The sequence below is a fragment of the Hyla sarda genome, chromosome 4 (genome assembly GCF_029499605.1).
Source record: "Hyla sarda isolate aHylSar1 chromosome 4, aHylSar1.hap1, whole genome shotgun sequence".
NCBI lineage: Eukaryota > Metazoa > Chordata > Amphibia > Anura > Hylidae > Hyla > Hyla sarda.
In genome coordinates, this window is record NC_079192.1 from 382,641,256 (window position 1) to 382,661,159 (window position 19,904).

The window sequence follows — 19,904 nt, forward strand, 5'->3', positions numbered from 1 at the left end:
AGTCCCTCCGGCCTAACAAAGCTGACGTCAAACTCGGAGGAGCCGAAGGGGTGAATCAGGGCAAAGATGTCCCTAGCCCTGAAACCCATCTGGAAAAGAAGCTCCACCACCTTGCCCCTTTGGGGGCACGCATCTTCGCCTTTCCAGACCAGACGGGCCACATTCCTGCGACCTATCTCCTGCCCGGGTGTCTGGAGGGACCATACGGTCTCCCCATTCCTCTCTCGGAACGCTCCCAGACCATGTCTCTCCACCCAAAAAGACAGGTCCATCTCCTTTCCCTCTACCTGGAGCGTCCTTTCTCCTCTCTTCAGTGCCTCCAGGAGGCGCCGTTGCAACTGACCGTCACCAGATGCAGGAGGTAAAGATCCCACTGAACCCCCAGCCGCCACACCCGCATAACTCCTGGCGACCGGGGGGGCAGCCGGACCAGACACCGTCCCTATGTCCCTGCCTAGGCCACCTGTACTGCCACAAAAGCCACTACCACTCCTCCCATCTGCACCACTACCACTCCTCTCATTCACACCACTACCACTCCTTCCATTCACTCCACTACCACTCCTCCCATTCACTCCACTACCACTCCTCCCATCTACACCACTACCACTCCTCCCATCTGCACCACTACCACTCCTCCCATCTACACCACTACCGCTCCTCCCATCTGCACCACTACCACTCCTCCCATCTGCACCACTACCACTCCTCCCATCTGCACCACTTCCACTCCTCCCATCTGCACCACTACCACTCTTCCCATCTACACCACTACCACTCCCACATACACCCCTCTCATCCACAGCACTACCACTCTCATCATTCACACTCTTTGTATTTACATTGCTTTCATTTACAGTATATATGGGATCAGCAGCTGCTTCACCCACTACCTCTGGGCTGGCCTGGATGTGTTTTAGCTTGGGCTTCTTGCTCCTTCTTAGGTCACCGGCGGCTGCCGACACTGACTCCTCCTCTATACGAGACGCCACCGTAGACGTCAAATCCCGAGGCTGCCCCTCCGGGCGCACCTCCACCCCTCCTTCTGCCACTGATGTGCAGGGACTCCCCTCCCTATCAGGGGAGATCCCTGCAGCATCCGCGCTACACACTGCGCCCGACCGCACAGGCTCAGCAGTAGGTCCCGGTGCCTGGACACTCCCCCCCCTCTCAGGGGAGTGCCCTGCAGAGCTGGTGACATTGCCCACAATACTCGGGGAACCGCTCCCCTTGCACACTGCCGCATAACTACTGCCCACCATTAGCCCGTCCTGCTCTTCCCTACCAGCAGGACGCATGACTGTAGCACCCGCGGCCATGTTGGATGCAGCACTGTACCCCCCGTGCTGGTCCCGTTCCACAGCAGAAGCGGGATCTGGCAGGGTGGGGGGCCCAGCAGCCTGAACCAACTTTTCAGGTAGCCCAGACTGCTGGATAGGAGAGAAAACAAACTTCACTTGCTTCCCAGCCTTTTTCTTCTTCTTTTTCTTCCTTTTATTCTCCTCAGGGCCCAGGTCCTGGCCAAAACTGAAATTTTCAAGACGGGTGGGTGACTCCTGCATCACTATGGCCCGCAGGAGCCCCCCACCGACCGGGCTGCTGTCACCGCCATCACTGCTGTCACTTTCCTCTGAGGTGGTTGGTAAGGCGACTTGGGCAGGGTTAATATATTCTGCACTTGGGGTGACAGAGGTCTTAGGGGTACATGGGGTATCACACACATCCCCCTCACTCTCATCACCCTCACTGCCGCCATCTCCCTCACCACCTTCCTCCATCTTCTCCTCTGTATCAAACAGGCATTCTTCCTCCCCCTGACTATCCTCTTCCTCCTTCACAGGGGTCTTCATGATTTTATAGCGGTCGTCATTTTTTAACTTTTCCTTAAATATACCCGCTCCCTCTACGATCTGCATTCGGGCTCTCACCACCTCCTGCTCCTCTGCCTTCAGTTCACACACCCTGGCAGCAAACTTAGCCCTCATGGCCTTGGCAGAGTTATCTGTCTGGTAGCGAGCAAACTTCAGATCTTCCCTTAACACCTTCAGCTTCTTTCCCAGCTGCTCATATTCCACCAGCTTTGCCTGCATGCGGGATCCAAAGGTGGCAAGCGACTCCCTGGGTCCCTTCACCCCCCATTGCTGGGGTTCCATAACAACAGTCCCTGAAGACATAACTGTAATTTTCTTACCGGACGCCTTGCGGTTTCCAGCGACGGACGGGGGAGTGGGCTCCACATTTCTGCGGAGCCTGCTGGATCTTCTCACCCCGTCCTGAGAATCGGCCGTAGCTCTCTCACTCCCACCCCCCTCCGGCCTAGTTCGAGGGGTGGAAGTCTGGGGCTCCATAGCAGGAGGTTCTCCCAAGGAGGCTGCCACCCTCCTGGGAAAAAGGCTGTAGGAAAATCTGCTTCAATCCCCTCTCTCTGGAAAGCCCTGGAAATCAGACACACCCAACAGCTGCTGTGTTCCACAGGAAGTGTTCTCTGCTGACATCTCTGTCTGTGCCAGGAACTGGTCGGAGCTGGAGAGGTTTGCTATGGGGACTTGCTTGTACTCTGGACAGTTCCTGACATGGTGTCAGCAGAGAGCACTGTGGTCAGACTGAAAAGAACTCCAGTAAGAGGAAAAACTTCCTCTGTAGTATACAGCAGCTGATAAATACTGGAAGGATTAAGATTTTTTAAATAAATAATTTACAAATCTGTTTAACTTTCTGGCACCAGTTGATTTGAACAAAAACATTTTTTCCATCAGAGTACTCGTTTAATATGTTTATCCAGCAAAAGAAACAACCTGTGTATGGTGTCAAAACATATACTAAAGCAACTTTCTAATATAATGTTATTAGCCGAGTCAGTCAGTCTGCTTTCTCTCTTGTAGCTGTGACATCACATCACACTCAGAGCTTTGTCCATGCTCATATGAATGATCATTAGATTTTAAGACAGAGGGAATCCTTTAAACCCTTAAGGACCCAGCCATTTTACACCTTAGGACCCGGCCATTTTACACCTTAGGACCCGGCCATTTTTTGCACATCTGACGACTGTCACTTTAAACATTAATAACTCTGGAATGCTTTTAGTTATCATTCTGATTCCGAGATAGTTTTTTCGTGACATATTCTTCTTTAACATAGTGGTAAAATTTTGTGGTAACTTGCATCCTTTCTTGGTGAAAAATCCAAAAATTTGATGACAAATTTGAAAATTTTGCATTTTTCTAACTTTGAAGCTCTCTGCTTGTAAGGAAAATGGATATTCCAAATAATTTTTTTTATTCACATGTACAATATGTCTACTTTATGTTTGCATCATAAAATTGACGAGTTTTTACTTTTGGAAGACACCAGAGGGCTTCAAAGTTCAGCAGCAATTTTCCAATTTTTCAAAAAATTTCCAAAATCACAATTTTTCAGGGACCAGTTCAGGTTTGAAGTGGATTTGAAGGGTCTTCATCTTAGAAATACCCCACAAATGACCCCATTATAAAAACTGCACCCCCCAAAGTATTCAAAATTACATTCAGTCAGCATTTTAACCCTTTAGGTGTTTCACAGGAATAGCAGCAAAGTGAAGGAGAAAATTCACAATCTTCATTTTTTACACTCGCATGTTCTTGTAGACCAAATTTTTGAATTTTTACAAGGGGTAAAAGGAGAAAATGTTGTTATTTTTGTAGCCCAATTTCTCTCGAGTAAGCACATACCTCATATGTCTATATAAAGTGTTCGGCTGGCGCAGTAGAGGGCTCAGAAGTGAAGGAGTGACAAGGGGATTTTGGAGAGTACGTTTTTCTGAAATGGTTTTTGGGGGGCATGTCACATTTAGGAAGCCCCTATGGTGCCAGAACAGCAAAACCGCCCCACATGGCATACCATTTTGGAAACTAGACCCCTTGAGGAACGTAACAAGGAATAAAGTGAGCCTTAATACCCCACAGTTGTTTCACGACTTTTGCATATGTAAAAAAATATATAATTTTTTTCACAAAAATGTGTGTTTCCCCCCAAATTTCACATTTTTGCAAGTGTTAACAGCAGAAAATACCCCCCAAAATTTGTAACCCCATCTCTTCTGAGTATGGAGGTACCCCATAAGTTGACCTGAAGTGCACTACGGGCGAACTACAATGCTCAGAAGAGAAGGAGTCATATTTGGCTTTTTGAGAGCAAATTTTGCTCGGGGGCATGTCACATTTAGGAAGCCCCTATGGTGCCAGGACAGCAAAAAAAAAAACACATGGCATACCATTTGGGAAACTGGACCCCTTGAGGAACGTAACAAGGGGTACAGTGAGCATTTACCCCCCACTGGTGTCTGTCAGATCTTTGAAATAGTGGGCTGTACAAATTATTTTTTTTGCACAGCCCACTGTTCCAAAGCTCTGTCAGACACCAGTGGGGTGTAAATTCTCACTGCACCCCTCATTACATTCCGTGAGGGGTGTAGTTTCCGAAATGGGGTCACATGTTTTTTTTTTTTTTTTGCGTTTGTCAAAACCGCTGTAACAATCAGCCACCCCTGTGCAAATCACCTCAAATGTACATGGTGCACTCTCCCTTCTGGGCCTTGTTGTGCGCCCCCAGAGGACTTTACGCCCACATATGGGGTATCTCCGTAGTCGGAAGAAATTGCATTACAAATTTTGGGGGTCTTTTTTCCCTTTTACCTCTTGTCAAAATGAAAAGTATAGGGCAACACCAGCATGTTAGTGTGCAGGTGTAGACCCCAACTTCACCTTTTCATAAGGGGTGAAAGGAGAAAAAGCGCCCCAAAATTTGTCAGCCAATTTCTCCCGAGTACGGCGATACCCCATATGTGGCCCTAAACTGTTGCCTTGAAATACGACAGGGCTCCGAAGTGAGAGAGCGCCATGCGCATTTGAGGCCTGAATTAGGGATTTGATTAGGGGTGGACATAGGGGTATTCTACGCCAGTGATTCCCAAACAGGGTGCCTCCAGCTGTTGCAAAACTCCCAGCATGCTTGGACAGTCAACGGCTGTCCGACAATACTGGGAATTGTTGTTTTTCAACAGCTGGAGGCTCCATTTTGGAAACAGTGGCGTACCAGACGTTTTTCATTTTTATTTCATTTTATTTTATTTTGTGGTAGTGTAGTGTAGTGTTTTTAGGGTACAGTCACACGGGCGGGGGGTTACAGCGAGTTTCCCGCTGCGAGTTTGAGCTGCCGTGCAAAATTTGCTGCATCGCAAACTTGCAGCCTGATACTCACTGTAAGCCCCCTGCCCATGTGAATGTACCCTGTACACAGGGTACCCTGTCACAGGGGGGGGGGGGGACCTCCAGCTGTTGCAAAACTACAACTCCCAGCATGTACAGTCTATCAGCGCATGCTGATAGTTATAGTTTTGCAACAGCTGGAGGCACACGGGTTGGGAAACACTGAGTTAGGAAACAGACAATGTTTCCCAACCAGTGTGCCTCCAGTTGTTGCAAAACCACTACTCCCAAACATTCTCAGGCATGCTGGAAGTAGTAGTTCGGCAACATCTTTAGAGCCAGATGTTGCCGAACTACAACTCCCAGCATGCTTGGAGTTGTAGTTTTGCAACATCTGGAGGACTACAGTTTGCAGACCACTAATACAGTGGTTCCCAATCTGTGCCCTTCCAGATGTTGCAAAACTACAACTCCCAGTATGCCAAAACTGTCCAGGCATGCTGGGAGTTGTAGTTCTGCAACATCTGAAGGGCCAGATGTTACAGAACTACAACTCCCAGCATGCCTGGACAGTAAGGGCATGCTGAGGATGTGTAGATTTGCAACATCTGGAAGGGCACATTGGTCTCCAAACTGTGGACCTCCAGATGTTGCAAAACTGCAACTCCCAGCATGCCCAGACGCCAAGGGCTGTCTGGGCATGCTGGGAGTTGTAGTATACAGGGTACCATTACAGCAATGCATGTCGCTTTACGGCGACATGCATTGCTGTAAAGGGCCCGACTGCGGCTGAAGAGGAACTCACCTGTAGCAGCCGCTGCCGTCTTCATTGCCGGGATCCGGGTCTTCAGAGACAAGGTAAGTACCAGGGCCGGTCCCCAGCACTCCCCCGTCCCCCGCCGCGTCCTCCGGTCTTCCTCCCGTCCTCTCCGAACTTTCAGGGGTCGGGCAGGACGGGAGGAAGTAACCCCCCCCCCCCCTGCGATTGGTCGGTTAACTAACCGACGGATCGCAGGGGATAGGAGGAGGTGGCCGGCTTTCCACCTCGCTCCTATACTTTAGCATGGTCCTGGCTGTCTGTGACAGCCGGGATCATGCAAAATTACCAGGCGGTCGGGTCCCAGAGACCCGATCAGCCCGGTATCGCCGCAGATCGCAAGGGCGATTTCATTTGCGATTTGCGGCGATTGCTGACATGGGGGGCCTACATGGCCCCCCTCGGCGTTTGCCCTAGATGCCTGCTGAAGCATCTCTGCCCGGCGCCGGCAGGGACCGGAAAACGCCAGGGCGTAAGTTTACGCCCTGGGTCCTTAAGTACCAGGGCGCCGGGGCGTAAAATTACGCCTTGGGTCCTGAACAGGTTAAATTGCTTTATGATACTTATTAACGCCATACACAAGTTGTTTCTTTATCTGGAACTTAGTCCAGACCCAAATTAAAAAGATCTCTGATAAGACACTTTAAATCAGAACTTTAAATAAGACTAGAACCCCTGCAATTAATTAAACCCCACAATAAATCAGATGCCAGACCACCTAAATAAATTAGAACTCCTGAATAATGTACAGTTTAGGTCAAACTCCAGAGTAAATCTTATCATCTAAATTATTCAGACACCAGATCGTAACCTCTAAAGAAGTCAGACCTCAGGCCAGACTCCCAGATAAATCAAAGCTCAGACAAGACCTCTAAATAAATGAGACTAAAGACCCCATTGATAAATTAAACCTCAGACCATAACCTTTAAATAAGTCAAACCTCAGGCCTGATCCCCCCCCCCTCTAATTAGCATAGATCAGTTACTTGGTAGGGGGGGGGGGGGGGGGATTTAATAGGAAAGACACTTCATATCCTGATCTTATGTTAAATGCGATGGATTTATGGGTTACTGGTGTCAATTATAGTAAATGAGGTGGGCCGAGGGGGTAGTTCCCCCTTTTGCCTGTAAAGAAGTCTCATCCTAAACATTACTAATAAACTTTACAAAAAAAAATATGTAACAGAAATGAAAAACTTTGATGTGAACCCAGTCTGATAGTGTTAGACATAACAGTCATAATCTAAGTATTATTGTTTTTCAGGAGGTGCTCAACATGTAATGAAGAAATGGATAGAAGATTTTCTCTTAACATGGAATAATTTGAGACATTCACTTCAAACTAATGGTGAGACAAGAATAATATAGATTTTGTCTGTTGTTGACCTCTATTGATAAGCGTGTTGGAGCAGACTGTCCAGTGCATTTTAGGGTGCATTTACAATACGCAATTTCCGAGCTGAGAAACTCCTCACAGAAATTTTAGAGCAGCAGCCTCCCATTGTTTTAATAGAATTCTGATGCACCGTGCACACTGCTGAATTTCCTGACTGATCATGTTCACTCTTTTGGTGGAATATGCTCACATATGCATAAGGAATATATCAAGGCAGCTCATGACGGCTGATTCAGTTGGCGCCCAAAGCAGATGGAATCTCTGCTGGCAGAGATTCTGTAGTGTGAATGCACCCTTAGGGTCTATTCACATGTACAGTATCCTGCGCAGATTTGATGTGCAGAATTTTATGCACAGGATTTGAAGCTATATTCAGTCATTTAGTTCACATCAACTCTGCTCAGAATACTGTACGTGTGAATACACCATTAAAAGGATACTCGTTCGGCTCCATTGGGGGACACAGAGACCGTGGGGTATATGCTCTTGCCACTAAGAGGCACTGACACTAGGCAACAAAAAGAAAGTCTTCCCCTCCTGGCAGGATAAACCCCGCCTACAGACTCTGGGCTAATCAGTTTTAGCTTAGTGTCTGTAAGAGGCAGACACAGGTCTGCAGTTCTCCAGACCTGGTCATTTATTTCTTTTTTTTTTTTTTTAGTTTAGGGACCTGTATGTATAATTTTTCTCTGTTTTATTTCTCTTTTTAGGTGAGGACTCAGGAGCATAGCGTTCACTGTTTCCCCATTTGCGAAGAAGGGGCACAGGCATCAAGTTATGCACTGTCAACCCCTTCTTGCCACCAGTCAACGCTTGGGGTTGCACCTTTGGACCAGGTCCCCCTACCTACCCTGCTCGTCTCGCTGTCTCAGCCCGGCATGATGCAGGCGTATAATAGCTGACCGAAGACTTCAATAGGTAGAGAGTATTCCTTCTCTTTCCCTTCTCTCTCCACCCCCCCCCCCTCTTTTCCCTCTTTTTCATAGGTTTCTAGCCTTTTTTCAGGATTCTCAACTGCTGTAGCCCCCTGTTTTGGGACCACTCCTTTTTATTATTACTAGGGGCATTTCCTGCTCGGCCATTCTGAATGGGGGACATGTGCAGTGGTGTTTGGACATGTTTAATACTTTCTTTCTTTGGGCGTTTTTACAGCCCTTTCTGCCGGCGGCTGCAATACGCATGCATGATCAGCGTTTGCACCCTTTGCAGTCTCCTCAGAGAGGAGTCTCCTCCTCATCTTTGCTTCCTGCCTTCACCTCTGCTTGGGTGTCTAAAGCCCTTTCTATCTGAGCCTCCCAGCTCCTCCAGGGTATTTTGTCCCGGGCCCTCTCAGAAAAATTGGCGAATCTTGCACTCCAATGCTGGAGACTATTTGTGCTCTGCTTCTATGCAGTCTGCTCGTTGTACTGCCTTTGCTACAGGTAATCTGGTGGCAATTCGTCGCTCCATGTGGCTCAAGGCGTGATATGCTGATGCGGCTTCCAAGAAATCTCTCACTGAGCTTCCTTTCACTGGGACCCGACTCTTCGGGACAGGCCTGGACGAGATTATCTCCGAGGCTACTGGAGGTAAGAACTCCTTATTGCCGCAGAATAAGTCTCGCCATACCGATTCCTGCAGGAAATCGACCTCCTATCGGCCCTTTTGGTCCTTTGGCTCGGACAAGCCAGGCTCCTGCCTTCAAGGCCCGTCCCTCCTGGAAGTCAGATAACCGTTCTGGCCGTTTTGCGGCCAAGTCGGGCACCCGAAAGCCTCCCTATGCCTGAAGGGATGCCCCCACCGAACACTCCTTTCGGGTGGGAGGTCGCTTGTCCCTGTTCTGGGACACTTGGTCTGCCCATGTGCAGGACTCTTGGGTACAAGATGTCGTTTCCCACTGCTATCAGATCAAATTTGCCTTCCTTCCAAGAAATCGCTTCTTTCGATCCCGCCCCCCTAGTTCTCCTTCTTTGGTGGTGGCTTTTCGGGTCGTGTATCCGACCCTTCTCACTCAAGGAGTGATCATCCCAGTTCCTCCAAAGGAGCGTTTTTCGGGGTTCTATTCAAACCTTTTCGTCGGCCCCAAGAAAGGGGGTTCCGTCTGCCCGATCCTGAATCTGAAGCTCCTCAAACGTCACCTACTCCTATGTCATTTCTATATGGAGTCTCTCTGTTCGGTGGTAGCATCCATGGATCAAGGGGAGTTTCTTTCCAAGTCTATCCAAGACGCTTACCTTCACATCCCCATTTTTCCGGCGCATGAGCGTTATCTCCGCTCAGGGGTGTGGAAATTAAAAAAAAAAACTATTTGTCCAAGGGACTAAAGTGGAACACAATCTACTTGTCCCTCAAGAAAATCCACTTGTCCTGGTAGATGAAATAATTTCAACCAAAATAGTACAATCCACCACACTAGACCACCAGGGATGGTTATAAGATTCCTTTAGACACTGCTGTCAACTTAGACAGCAGGGATCTAATGGTTTAATAGCGGCCACGGTGATCGCAGCATGCCAGGCTATTAGCGGCGGGAGGGCTGTAGCTAGCTCATTTTACACCGAGGCAAGCCCCCCATCTGACCCCTATAACTCCAATTTTTCCATATACAGGGATGTATGAGGGTAATCTTATGTGCCGTGATCTGTAGTTTTTATCGGAACCATTTATTATCAGAACTTTTAATAGGAAAGGGGCTTATTCACATATATACGCACTTCTTAAAATATTTTAATCACTATTTTTCAGTCTTCATAGGGACTTATATATGGAGTCTTTTGGTTGGAAAATACTGAACAACGCTGTGTTACTGGGGGTGTTCTACTTCTCCAGTTTATGTGGTGCATTTTATTTTCTCTAATTTATGTGTCAGAAAATACTGAAAGTTGCATTTAGTTACTAAATAACTACAAAACCCAGCATGCCCTGATACAGCCTATGGTTCTGTGGGTGTTGCATCATGTTGCACTGTATAGTAGTACAGTTAAGGTTATTGTGTAACATGCTGGGAGTTGTAGTTTTGGTTTGTGTCAGCTGCAGAGCCATAGGATGTGTCAAGGAATACTGGGAATTGTAGTTAGTAACTACAACACCCAGCATGCCTTGATGCAGCCTATGGCTCTGCAGCTGACCCGAACCAAAACTACAACTCCCAGCATGTTGCACTTTATAGTTCTACAGTTTAGGTTATGGTGCAACATGCTGGAAGTTCTAGTTTTGGTTCGGGCTTGTTTGCGTGCATCCGTGGGGCTCTTAGTCGGCGGGCGAGTATGAAGGGTGGGATTCTGGTGGTGCAATTTAATGCACGTGGCCAGAAGCCACTAAAAATAAAATAAAAAAAATTAGCACAACTGGCAGCAGCACTTGTCAGTCCGCCCCTGTACAAAACATACATGCATGCACATATCATACATACACATATACATACACCAGCCACTGCCCATTATATTATACATTACATACATACATACATCATACATACACACACATCACCCATACACTCAAACCATACATATACACCATACATATGCATACATCATACATACACCCGCCGCTGCCCCTCCATCATACATTACATACACACAGACATCATACACACATCACACATACACTCACACCATACATATACACACATCATACATACACCTGCCGCTGATACACCCCCCCCCCTAATTATACATTACATACATATACAACCACCCTGCCCGCCACCTGCATGCTCGGCCTCCTCACCTGGTTTTCTGAGCAGCGGCCCCCGGCTACTGAAATCAGCTGGGGGCTGCCGCCCCTCCATATACCCTGAGCGCCTGTGTGAGGTGCAGACTTGCATCGGCTACTGCGCCTCACACCGGCATTAAAGAAAAATAAGGGGGAAGTCGGTCTGTCCCTGCTAGCCCGATACAGGGCTAAATCTATGACAAATTCACCAGCCGCCCGGCGCCCAAAACTACTTGTCCCGAGCGTCGGACAATAGGATTTACACATCCCTGCCGCTTCACCTTTACGGAGGGCCATTTTCAGTTTGTGGCTCTTCCCTTTGGCCTGACCACGGCCCCAAGGGTTTTCACCAAGGTCCTGGCAGCAGTGATTGCCATCCCGCAAGCCCAGGATGTGTCAGTGATTCCCTACTTGGACGACCTCCTGGTCAAGGCTCCAACCAGGGCCCAGAACCAGGACAGTCTCCGTCTCACCCTTCAGACTTTGTCCCGTTTTGGCTGGGTGGTCAATCGGAACAAGTCCTACCTGGTTCCCACCCAGTCTCTGATCGTCTTGGGACTCCAGTTCGGCACGGCGACCACCCAGATTCGCCTTCTGCCGGACAAGCGCAGTGCTCTGTCCTCCAGAGCTCGCCTCCTCCGTTATCCTGTTCCAGTTTCCATTCGGTTATGCATGGAAGTCCTGGGTCGGATGATGTTGGCCATGGAAGCAGTCCCGTTCGCCCAGTTTCATTGTTGCCCCCTTCAACTGGCCCTTCTGTCCCGGTTGGACAAGTCTCCACTATCCCTCGATTGCAGGATCCTTCTTCCTCCCAGGACTCACCAGTCCCTTCTTTGGTGGCTTCAGTCCCTTCTTCATGAACAGGGGTGATCTTTTCTACCCCTCCACTGGTAGGTAATCATGATGGATGCCAGTCTCAGCGGTTGGGGGGGGGAGTTTTTTGGGATCGGACGGTTCAAGGCTGTTGGTCCTCCCAGGAAGCTCTATCCTCCCCATCAACATCCTGGAACTTCGGGCAATTTACCTTTGCCTCCTCCATTGGGAGCACCTTCTCCAGGACTGTCCTGTTCGTGTCCAGTCGGACAACTCCACGGCTGTGGCATATGTCAATCGCCAGGGCAGCACCCGCAGCAATGGCCGAGGTATCCAAGATCCTCCTTTGAGCAGAACTCCAAGTTCACCCCATCTCGCGATTCACATTCCGGTAGTGGAAAATTGGGAGGCGGACTTCCTCAGTCACTCCTCGGCTGACCCCGGTTAGTGGTCTCTTCATCCAGAGGTGTTTGCGGAGATCTGCAACCTCTGGGACACTCCGGACGTGGACCTCTTTGCGTCCCGCTACAACCAGACAGTTCCTTGCTTCTTTGCGAAGTCCCGAGATCCCTTGGCTCTAGCCGTAGATGTCCTAGTGATCCCTTGGTCGCACGTCGTCCTCCCTTATTTTTTCCGTCGTCTTCCTCTCCTTCCCAAGGTCATGAGGAAGCTCAAAGCAGAGGGTATTCTCATGGCTCCGGACTCGCCGACATGATTTGACTACTGGACAACATACTACTGCGACTCCCAGTATGTCCCAACCTGCTCTCTCAGGGTCCCCCTTGCCACCCCAATTTACTGTCGCTGCATTTGATGGCATGGCGGTTGAGACCGCAGTTCTGAGGGACAGGGGATTCTCTCCCCAAGTGATCTGCACAATGATCAAAGCTCACAAACCTTCATCTGCGAAGATGTATCACCGTACTTGGCGGTCCTACTTTCGCTGGTGGGAATCTCACTCTTTTCCTCTCACTCTCCCTCCCACACCTTCTTTCCTCCTTACAGTCTGGGCTGGAACAACACTTAAAGTTCTCTTAAAGTTCAGGTGTCTGCTCTTTCCATTCTCTGCATCTTCTTCAGCATCCTTTGGCGTCTGATCCTCAAATCTGCACCTTTCTGCAAGGTATTGCGCATGCGGCTCTGCCTTACAGTTCCCCTACTCCCCCGTGGGACCTGAATCTGGTTATAAGTGCCTTGCAGGGTACTCCCTTTGAACCTCGGGACCTGAATCTGGTTCTCAGTGCCTTGCAGGGTACTCCCTTCACACCTCTCTGGGATGTTTCTCTTCATCTCCTTTCCTGGAAGGTAGCCTTCCTCATTGCGGTCACCTCCATCAGGAGAGTTTCAGAGCTGACGGCTCTCTCCTGGCGTTCCCCCTACTTGGTTTTACTCCAGGACAAAGTTGTTTTCCGTGCGGTCCCGTCCTTCTTGCCTAAGGTGGTCTCCTTTCACCTAAATGAGGGTATCGTCCTTTTGTCCAGCTCCGTCCCATCCCAAGGAACATTTGCTTCGTTGCCTTGATGTGGTACGGGCCAAGCTGACTTACCTTTCGGTCCGTTCTTCCTTTCGCCAGAGTGACTCTTTATTTGTGCTTACGGAGGGTCGTAGTAACAGACTTCCTGCTTCAATGGCGACCATTTCGCAGTGGATCAGTTCTGCCATCTCTGAAGCTTACCGTGCAAAGGGAAGACTCCTCCTTTCCGTGTCTCAGCTCGTTCCACTCGTTCCGTCGGGGCCTCCTGGGCTCTCCACAACAGGGCTTCGGCCTTGCAAATCTGTAAGGTGGCCACCTGGTCGTCCTTGCACACGTTTACAAAGTTTTACCAGGTGCTTTCCTTTGCATCCGCTGATGCCGGTTTGGGTCGAAAGGTGTTGCAGGCAGCTGTGGCCCAACCTTCCACCTGAGTTAATTGAGTTTGTACCCACCCCGGGGACTGCTTTGGTACATCCCACGGTCTCTGTGTCCCCCAATGGAGCCAAACGAGAAAGTAGATTTTTATGCTTACCGTGAAATCTCTTTCTTAGAGTATCCAATGGGGGACACAGCACCCACCCATTTGTTCTGGTGTCCTTGGCTCAGTTGCCTGTCCGAAGGTTGGCTCGGTTATTTTTTTTGATAGTTATTGTTTTTTCTTTCCCTGTCGGCCCTCTCCTACTGCTTTGGGACTAAACTGATTAGCTCAGAGTCTGTAGGCGGGGTATGTCCTGCCAGGAAGGGCCAACTTTCTTTTTGTTGCCTAGTGTCAGCGCCTCCTAGTGGCAAGAGCATAAACCTTACGGTCTCTGTGTCCCATAATGGATCCACCGAGAAAGAGATTTTACAGTAAGCATCAAAATCTACTTTTTCAATTCAACTGGTGCCAGAAAGTTATACAGATTTGTAAATTAGGTCTATTTAAAATGAATCCTTCCAGTACTTATCAGCTGCTCTATGCTCCAGAGGAAGTTGTATGGTTCTTTTCTGTCTGACCACAGTGCTCTCTGGTGACACCTCTGACCATATCAGGACCTGCCCAGAGCAGGAAATGTTTCCCATGGGGATTTGCTTGTACTCTGGACAGTTCCTCACACAGACGGAGGTGTCAGCAGAGAGCACTGTGGTCAGACAGAAAAGAACCGTACAACTTCCTCTGGAGTATACAGCAGCTGATAAGTACTGGAAAGATTAACATTTTTAAATAGAAGTCATTTACAAATCTGTTTAACTTTTATGCACCAGTTGATTAAAAAAAAAAATATATAGTTTTCCACTTGAGTACCCCTTTATAGTGACAAATTTCTCAGCTTTCAAAGTGCAGAAGAAAGAACAGAAAAGCCATCAGATGACAACTCCTTTTTGTTTGAGCTAATAATATAAGAGTTCTCCTACAGCAAACAAATAAATGATCTAGCAGGTAACTTTTAGGCCGGGTTCACAAGGCAGAATGTCTGTGTGAAATTCCTCATATATCTTCCGTACGGACATTCTGCAGCAGCAGAGTCCCATTGATTTCAATAGGATTTTGCTGCTCTGTTCACACGGCAGAATGGCAGGCTAGAGCAAGCGACCGATAACACTGATCAATGGTATGCTGTGGCATGGCATTGTTCAGTATATGCAATGTTATAGTCCCCTATGGAGACTAAAAAAAAAGTAATTACAAATAAAGTTAATAAATATGAATTAACCCCTTTCCTCATAAAAGTTTGAATTACCCCCATTTTCACATTCAGCTACAGCTTTTGTGGTTGCCTTATCCAGGGTCTGGGCAGCATTACATCCAGGGGTTTGTACCAAAATAATTATCTGAATAAGTATAACCTGAAAATTTTACTGATAAAAGAATAGAGCAAAAAATAGTAATTCCAAAATGCCTTCCATAATAAAACTCTTTCCGATACTTTTTTAGGTGAAATTAAACTACCAGATGATATGTGCAACAGTCCCCTCACCATGGATAGTAAATTCACCTATCTTCTTCCCCGCCGGCAAGGAGATGGCTTATGCGCAACTGCCCTTGTCAGCTACCTCATTACTCTACACAACAGCTTTATATACGCTCTGCAGAAATACACCGGCAGTGAGCAGAGGTAGGTGACGTCTTTATTTTCTATGTGACATGACTGTGTCCGAGGTCTGATGTCTAATCGTATCTCCATTATGTTCAGGTATTCCATTAAATCCTCAGAGGTCACCAATCTGCATGTTATCAACTATGAGATGGAAAAGGATTTTGTACCTGTCATCCTTTCCAATTGCCAGTACACGCTGGAGAGCGGTAAAGAGACCTTGCAAGAATTTGATCTCCCAAAAATCCAGCATCAGATTGCCAGCAGATTTTTTCAAGGCAAACCTCTTATCTCCATGGCTGTAAGTAGTTGGATATTGTCACTGTACACCAGTGATTCACAACCAGTGTGCCTCCAGCTGTTGCAAAACGACAACACACAGTATGCCCAGACAGCCTTCGCATAGAAGTCTTTGCAGGGAAATGTAAGATTTTTTTTTGGCCAGCCAGGGAGCTGAGACAGGGAGCCGAGCCAGGGAGCCAGGGGTCACGGTGCGTTCAACAACTTCTGACATGTCTAATTGAGCTGATTTCTTTAAAAAAAAACTGTGTGGTATTGCAGCTCAGTTTCATTGAAGTAAATGGAGCTGAGTTGTAATATCACACACAACATGAGGACAGGTGTGGTGCTGCTTTTGGAAAAAAAAATTAGCTCTATTTTTTATTCCCGGATAACACCTTTAAGGCCTGTTTACATTGGCCTATTCTGTAATTGTTGCTCATAGCAATGTACAGTAGGCATTACTGCCCAGCACACTGCACTGTGTCGCTAGTCTGCAGTGTCGTTCCTTGCCTTAAAGGTTTTCAGTTTTTGTTTTGTTTTTTTAAACACAATGCAGCCTGCCAGGGCTGTGAGATAACAAACATTTGTGGTTTACCTTAGTGCCTGTGTTACTTGCCCTGATTAGTTCCTGCTCTGCTAATGATGTTTAGAACCTGTTGCAGCATTAGGCTATGTCAACGCGATGGAGTGTCCACATGGAGAACCTCTGTCTGGACATTACGCATACTGCATTCCCTATACTGCGCTAGGACCACACAGGAATGCGCCGTCTCATGGCTATGCATTTGGTGTGGGCTCTGCACAAAGAATGAGCATGTTCATTCTTTGTGCGGACACGAAAAATTGAATTTCTGTGGCGGAAAAATTTGGCACGGAAATTCCGCCGTGTGCACAGAGCAGTAGAATCCCGCTGAATTCAATGAGACTCTGCTGCAGTGGAATTTCTGTGCGTACATTCCAAGCGGAATTCCGCACGGAAATTCCGAAGTGTGAACATGGCCTCAGTGATTGGATTCAGAACATCATAAGAGCAGGAACGGTGCATGGGGCAGGGATGTGGAATTCCTATTGCCCGACGTCCGGGACAAGCAGTTTTGGGCGCCGGGCAGGTGAATTTGTACGGCCCTCAGCCCGGCTTCGGGCAAGCAGGGCCAGACCTGACAAGTCGCCGGGACCTCTGCAGTCTGTATGGAACGAGCTGCCGACTCCTGCCCCTACCCCCCCCACCCCCCGCAGCACGATCGCGGGGGGAGATCCACTATAGAGGTAGCCGGAGGGCTTACCTCTGTTCCCTGCTGTCCCGCTCGGTCATTGATAAATCCTGGCTGGATCACAGAGCACACAGATTAATAGAGTTCAATAGAACTCTATTCATCTGTCTGAGGAATCTAATGATTCCTCATATAAGTGTAATAAAGTGTTAAAAAGAAAAAAAAAAGTTTTAATAAAAGTTTGAAAGACACACGTTAACCCAGTGGTCTTCAAACTGTGGCCCTCCAGATGTTACAAAACTACAATTCCCAGCATGCCAGGACAGCCGTTCCATGTTAAAAGTTCAAATAACCCCCTTTTCCTATATAAAAACACGTAAACATAATAAAAAATAAACATATTTGGTATCGCTTCGTGCATAATTGTACAACCAATTAAAATATAACATTATGTATCCCGTACGGTAAATGTAAAAAAAAAAAAATACCAAACCACAGATTTGCAATTTTTATAATATCCCAGAAAAAAAAGTCAAAAAGCGATTAAAAAGTCAGATCAATACCAAAATGGTACCGATACAAAAAACTGATTATGGCGCAAAAAATGAGCCCTCAAATAGCCTGGTATGTGGAAAAAAAATAAAGCTACAGGGGTTAAAAAATGGCAATTAAAAAAATTAGAAAATGTCCAGAATTAGTAAAACATGACGTAAACGATACAAATCTGGTACTGCTGTAATCTGGCGCCTAAAGTATAAAACTAACCTGTTACCTCAACCACAAGGTAAATGGCGTAGAAGAGAAAACCACCAAATCTGCAAAATTATCTTTTACTATTTCAATATCACTTCCCTAAATATATATATATATATATATATTTTGGTTCAGAGAATATGTTATTGAAAAATTAAAAGGTATCATTATAGTAGGTAGTTATGGCTATTATAGGGCGAGGAGGAAAAAATCAGAGCGTAAAAGCGAAAATTGGCCCGGACAAGTGGATCGTCATGAGGAACAAGTAGATTTTGCTACATTTTAGTCCCGTGGATAAGTAGTTTTTTATAAAATTTCCACACCCCTCATGGGGCCAGAGCTGGATGGGGCAAGGTAAGTATTGTGTAGTTTGCCTGTTTTTACAGCCTTTGCTTTGAATTAATCAGAATACACCTTTAAGGGAGATATTTGTATAGGGAACCTGTTACCTGTTTTATGCTGCCTAAACCGCGGGCAGCATAAAACAGGTGCAGAGAGTGCGGTCCCAGAACAGTATGGACTCATCTCTCCCTATCTGTGTGTAGGGAGATATGTGTCCTTCAAAGGGGCAGGTACCAGCCAGCAGGACCTGCCCCAGTGATGAGTTACCCCAGGCGTCAGCGACTCTTTCCGACTATGACTTTTTTTGAAACACCTGAGCATTTCTGAGGAAATATTTGTGTTAAGGGACCCCTCAAAACTGTACCTGTTTCTTATCGCCCTGCGGTTTGGGCAGATTCCCTTAAATTCACACAGCAGAGAGAATTATACTGAGAGAAACAACCAGGAACAACTTTTCAAATCACAATTTTTTGTCTGTAGTTGCATGTAAAAAGGGCCTTTAAGCCCTTATGGACATGGATTATTTTGGCCTTCAGGATACAGATTTTTTTTCTTATTTTTTTTTTTATCCCTGCCCTCTGAGAATGATGACTATACTCTAATTTTCCTGTTTGCTTATATTGCAGGGTCTACCAACAATTCTGTCTACCCAAGACCGGAATTATGAAAACGTATTCATAGACATACGGAAGAAAATTGTACAGGTACATTATTATGAAAGCTCTTCAAGACACAAAGGGGTACTTTTGCGTTTGACAACTTATCGCCTATCGACAGAATAAGGGATAAGTGTCAGATTGAGTGCTGTCTGCTCGTGTATCTCCGTCACTTCCAGAGAGATGCATGGAGGGGGCGTGTTGACCACGTGCTCCATGTACAGGGACAGTCAATTGTTCAGGAGATAGTTTTAAAACGCCAGAGTACCCTTTTAAGTATTAAAAAATGATTTATTTAAAATTTGATTAATTTAAAGTAATGCATTACCTCTAAAAGATGATGTACCTGTTTTTTCTAGATGTCATTACCAAACTCAACAATCGATTTCATAAGTAAAGATCTGAATACGTACAGTGATGTCTGTGAAGCCTTAAACATTGTTGATGTTATGTTGGGATTCCTATCAATGTCTGGAGGAGATCCAGAACTTCCAATTACAAAGTACATAGAAGATGTCTTACAAATGAAAGACCAGAGCAGTGTTCATGTCCTTGAGGTAAGTTATGTGCACTTATGATGCACCTTTGGAGTATTTAAGCCATGAACATACTATTTTACATATCATTTTCTGAATTATTTGCAGGCATTGAAACGCTGTTACCTGAAGAACACCATTGCACTCTGGCAACTACTCACTGCTCTGAAGTCTGCACATCTTCTACATCTTAAAAGGGTAAGATGTAACTTTGTAGAATGTTCTAACAACATCATGCTTTGTTCTTCAGTGCATCTCAAAGGGTACTCTGGCATAGAACTTTTTTTCTTAAACATCCGCCTGCATATAAAAACTTATTGTTGCTCCAGTCCTCCCTCGCGGTCTTCTCCTTGGTTGCCTATGGTTGACACATAATTTTGTCACTCAGCTAATTGCCCCACCTTGGCAGGTAATTGTCTAATCGACAGTGTGACATATTGAGCCCCAGCACCTGTAAGAAGAAGAACAGTGCCTGGGCTCAATACGTCACACTGACACTCAGCCTATCGCTGGCCACAGTGGGACAGCGTTGCGGCCAGCAGTTACCTGAGCCACAGTGTGATGCATCAGCTACCAGCAACTAGGAAGAGGACAGGAGCAGAGGACAAGAGCAGGGATACTGGGACACCGAGGGAACATCGGCAGGCTTTTTATTATATGCTGGCAGCCT

At 46.9% G+C, this 19,904-nt stretch overlaps 1 protein-coding gene across 8 annotated transcripts in view; it reads left to right on the plus strand.

The window, feature by feature from the left end:
* Positions 1-19,904, plus strand: part of RNF213 (ring finger protein 213) — a 327,147-nt gene that overhangs the window by 298,514 nt on the left and 8,729 nt on the right. For all 8 annotated transcript variants that reach the window (XM_056516951.1, XM_056516949.1, XM_056516950.1 and 5 more), the window contains 6 exons: positions 7,268-7,351; positions 15,295-15,475; positions 15,554-15,755; positions 18,669-18,746; positions 19,058-19,255; positions 19,343-19,432. In XM_056516951.1, the coding sequence (XP_056372926.1) occupies positions 7,268-7,351; positions 15,295-15,475; positions 15,554-15,755; positions 18,669-18,746; positions 19,058-19,255; positions 19,343-19,432 (833 nt within the window). The remainder of the gene's footprint in view (positions 1-7,267; positions 7,352-15,294; positions 15,476-15,553; positions 15,756-18,668; positions 18,747-19,057; positions 19,256-19,342; positions 19,433-19,904) is intronic.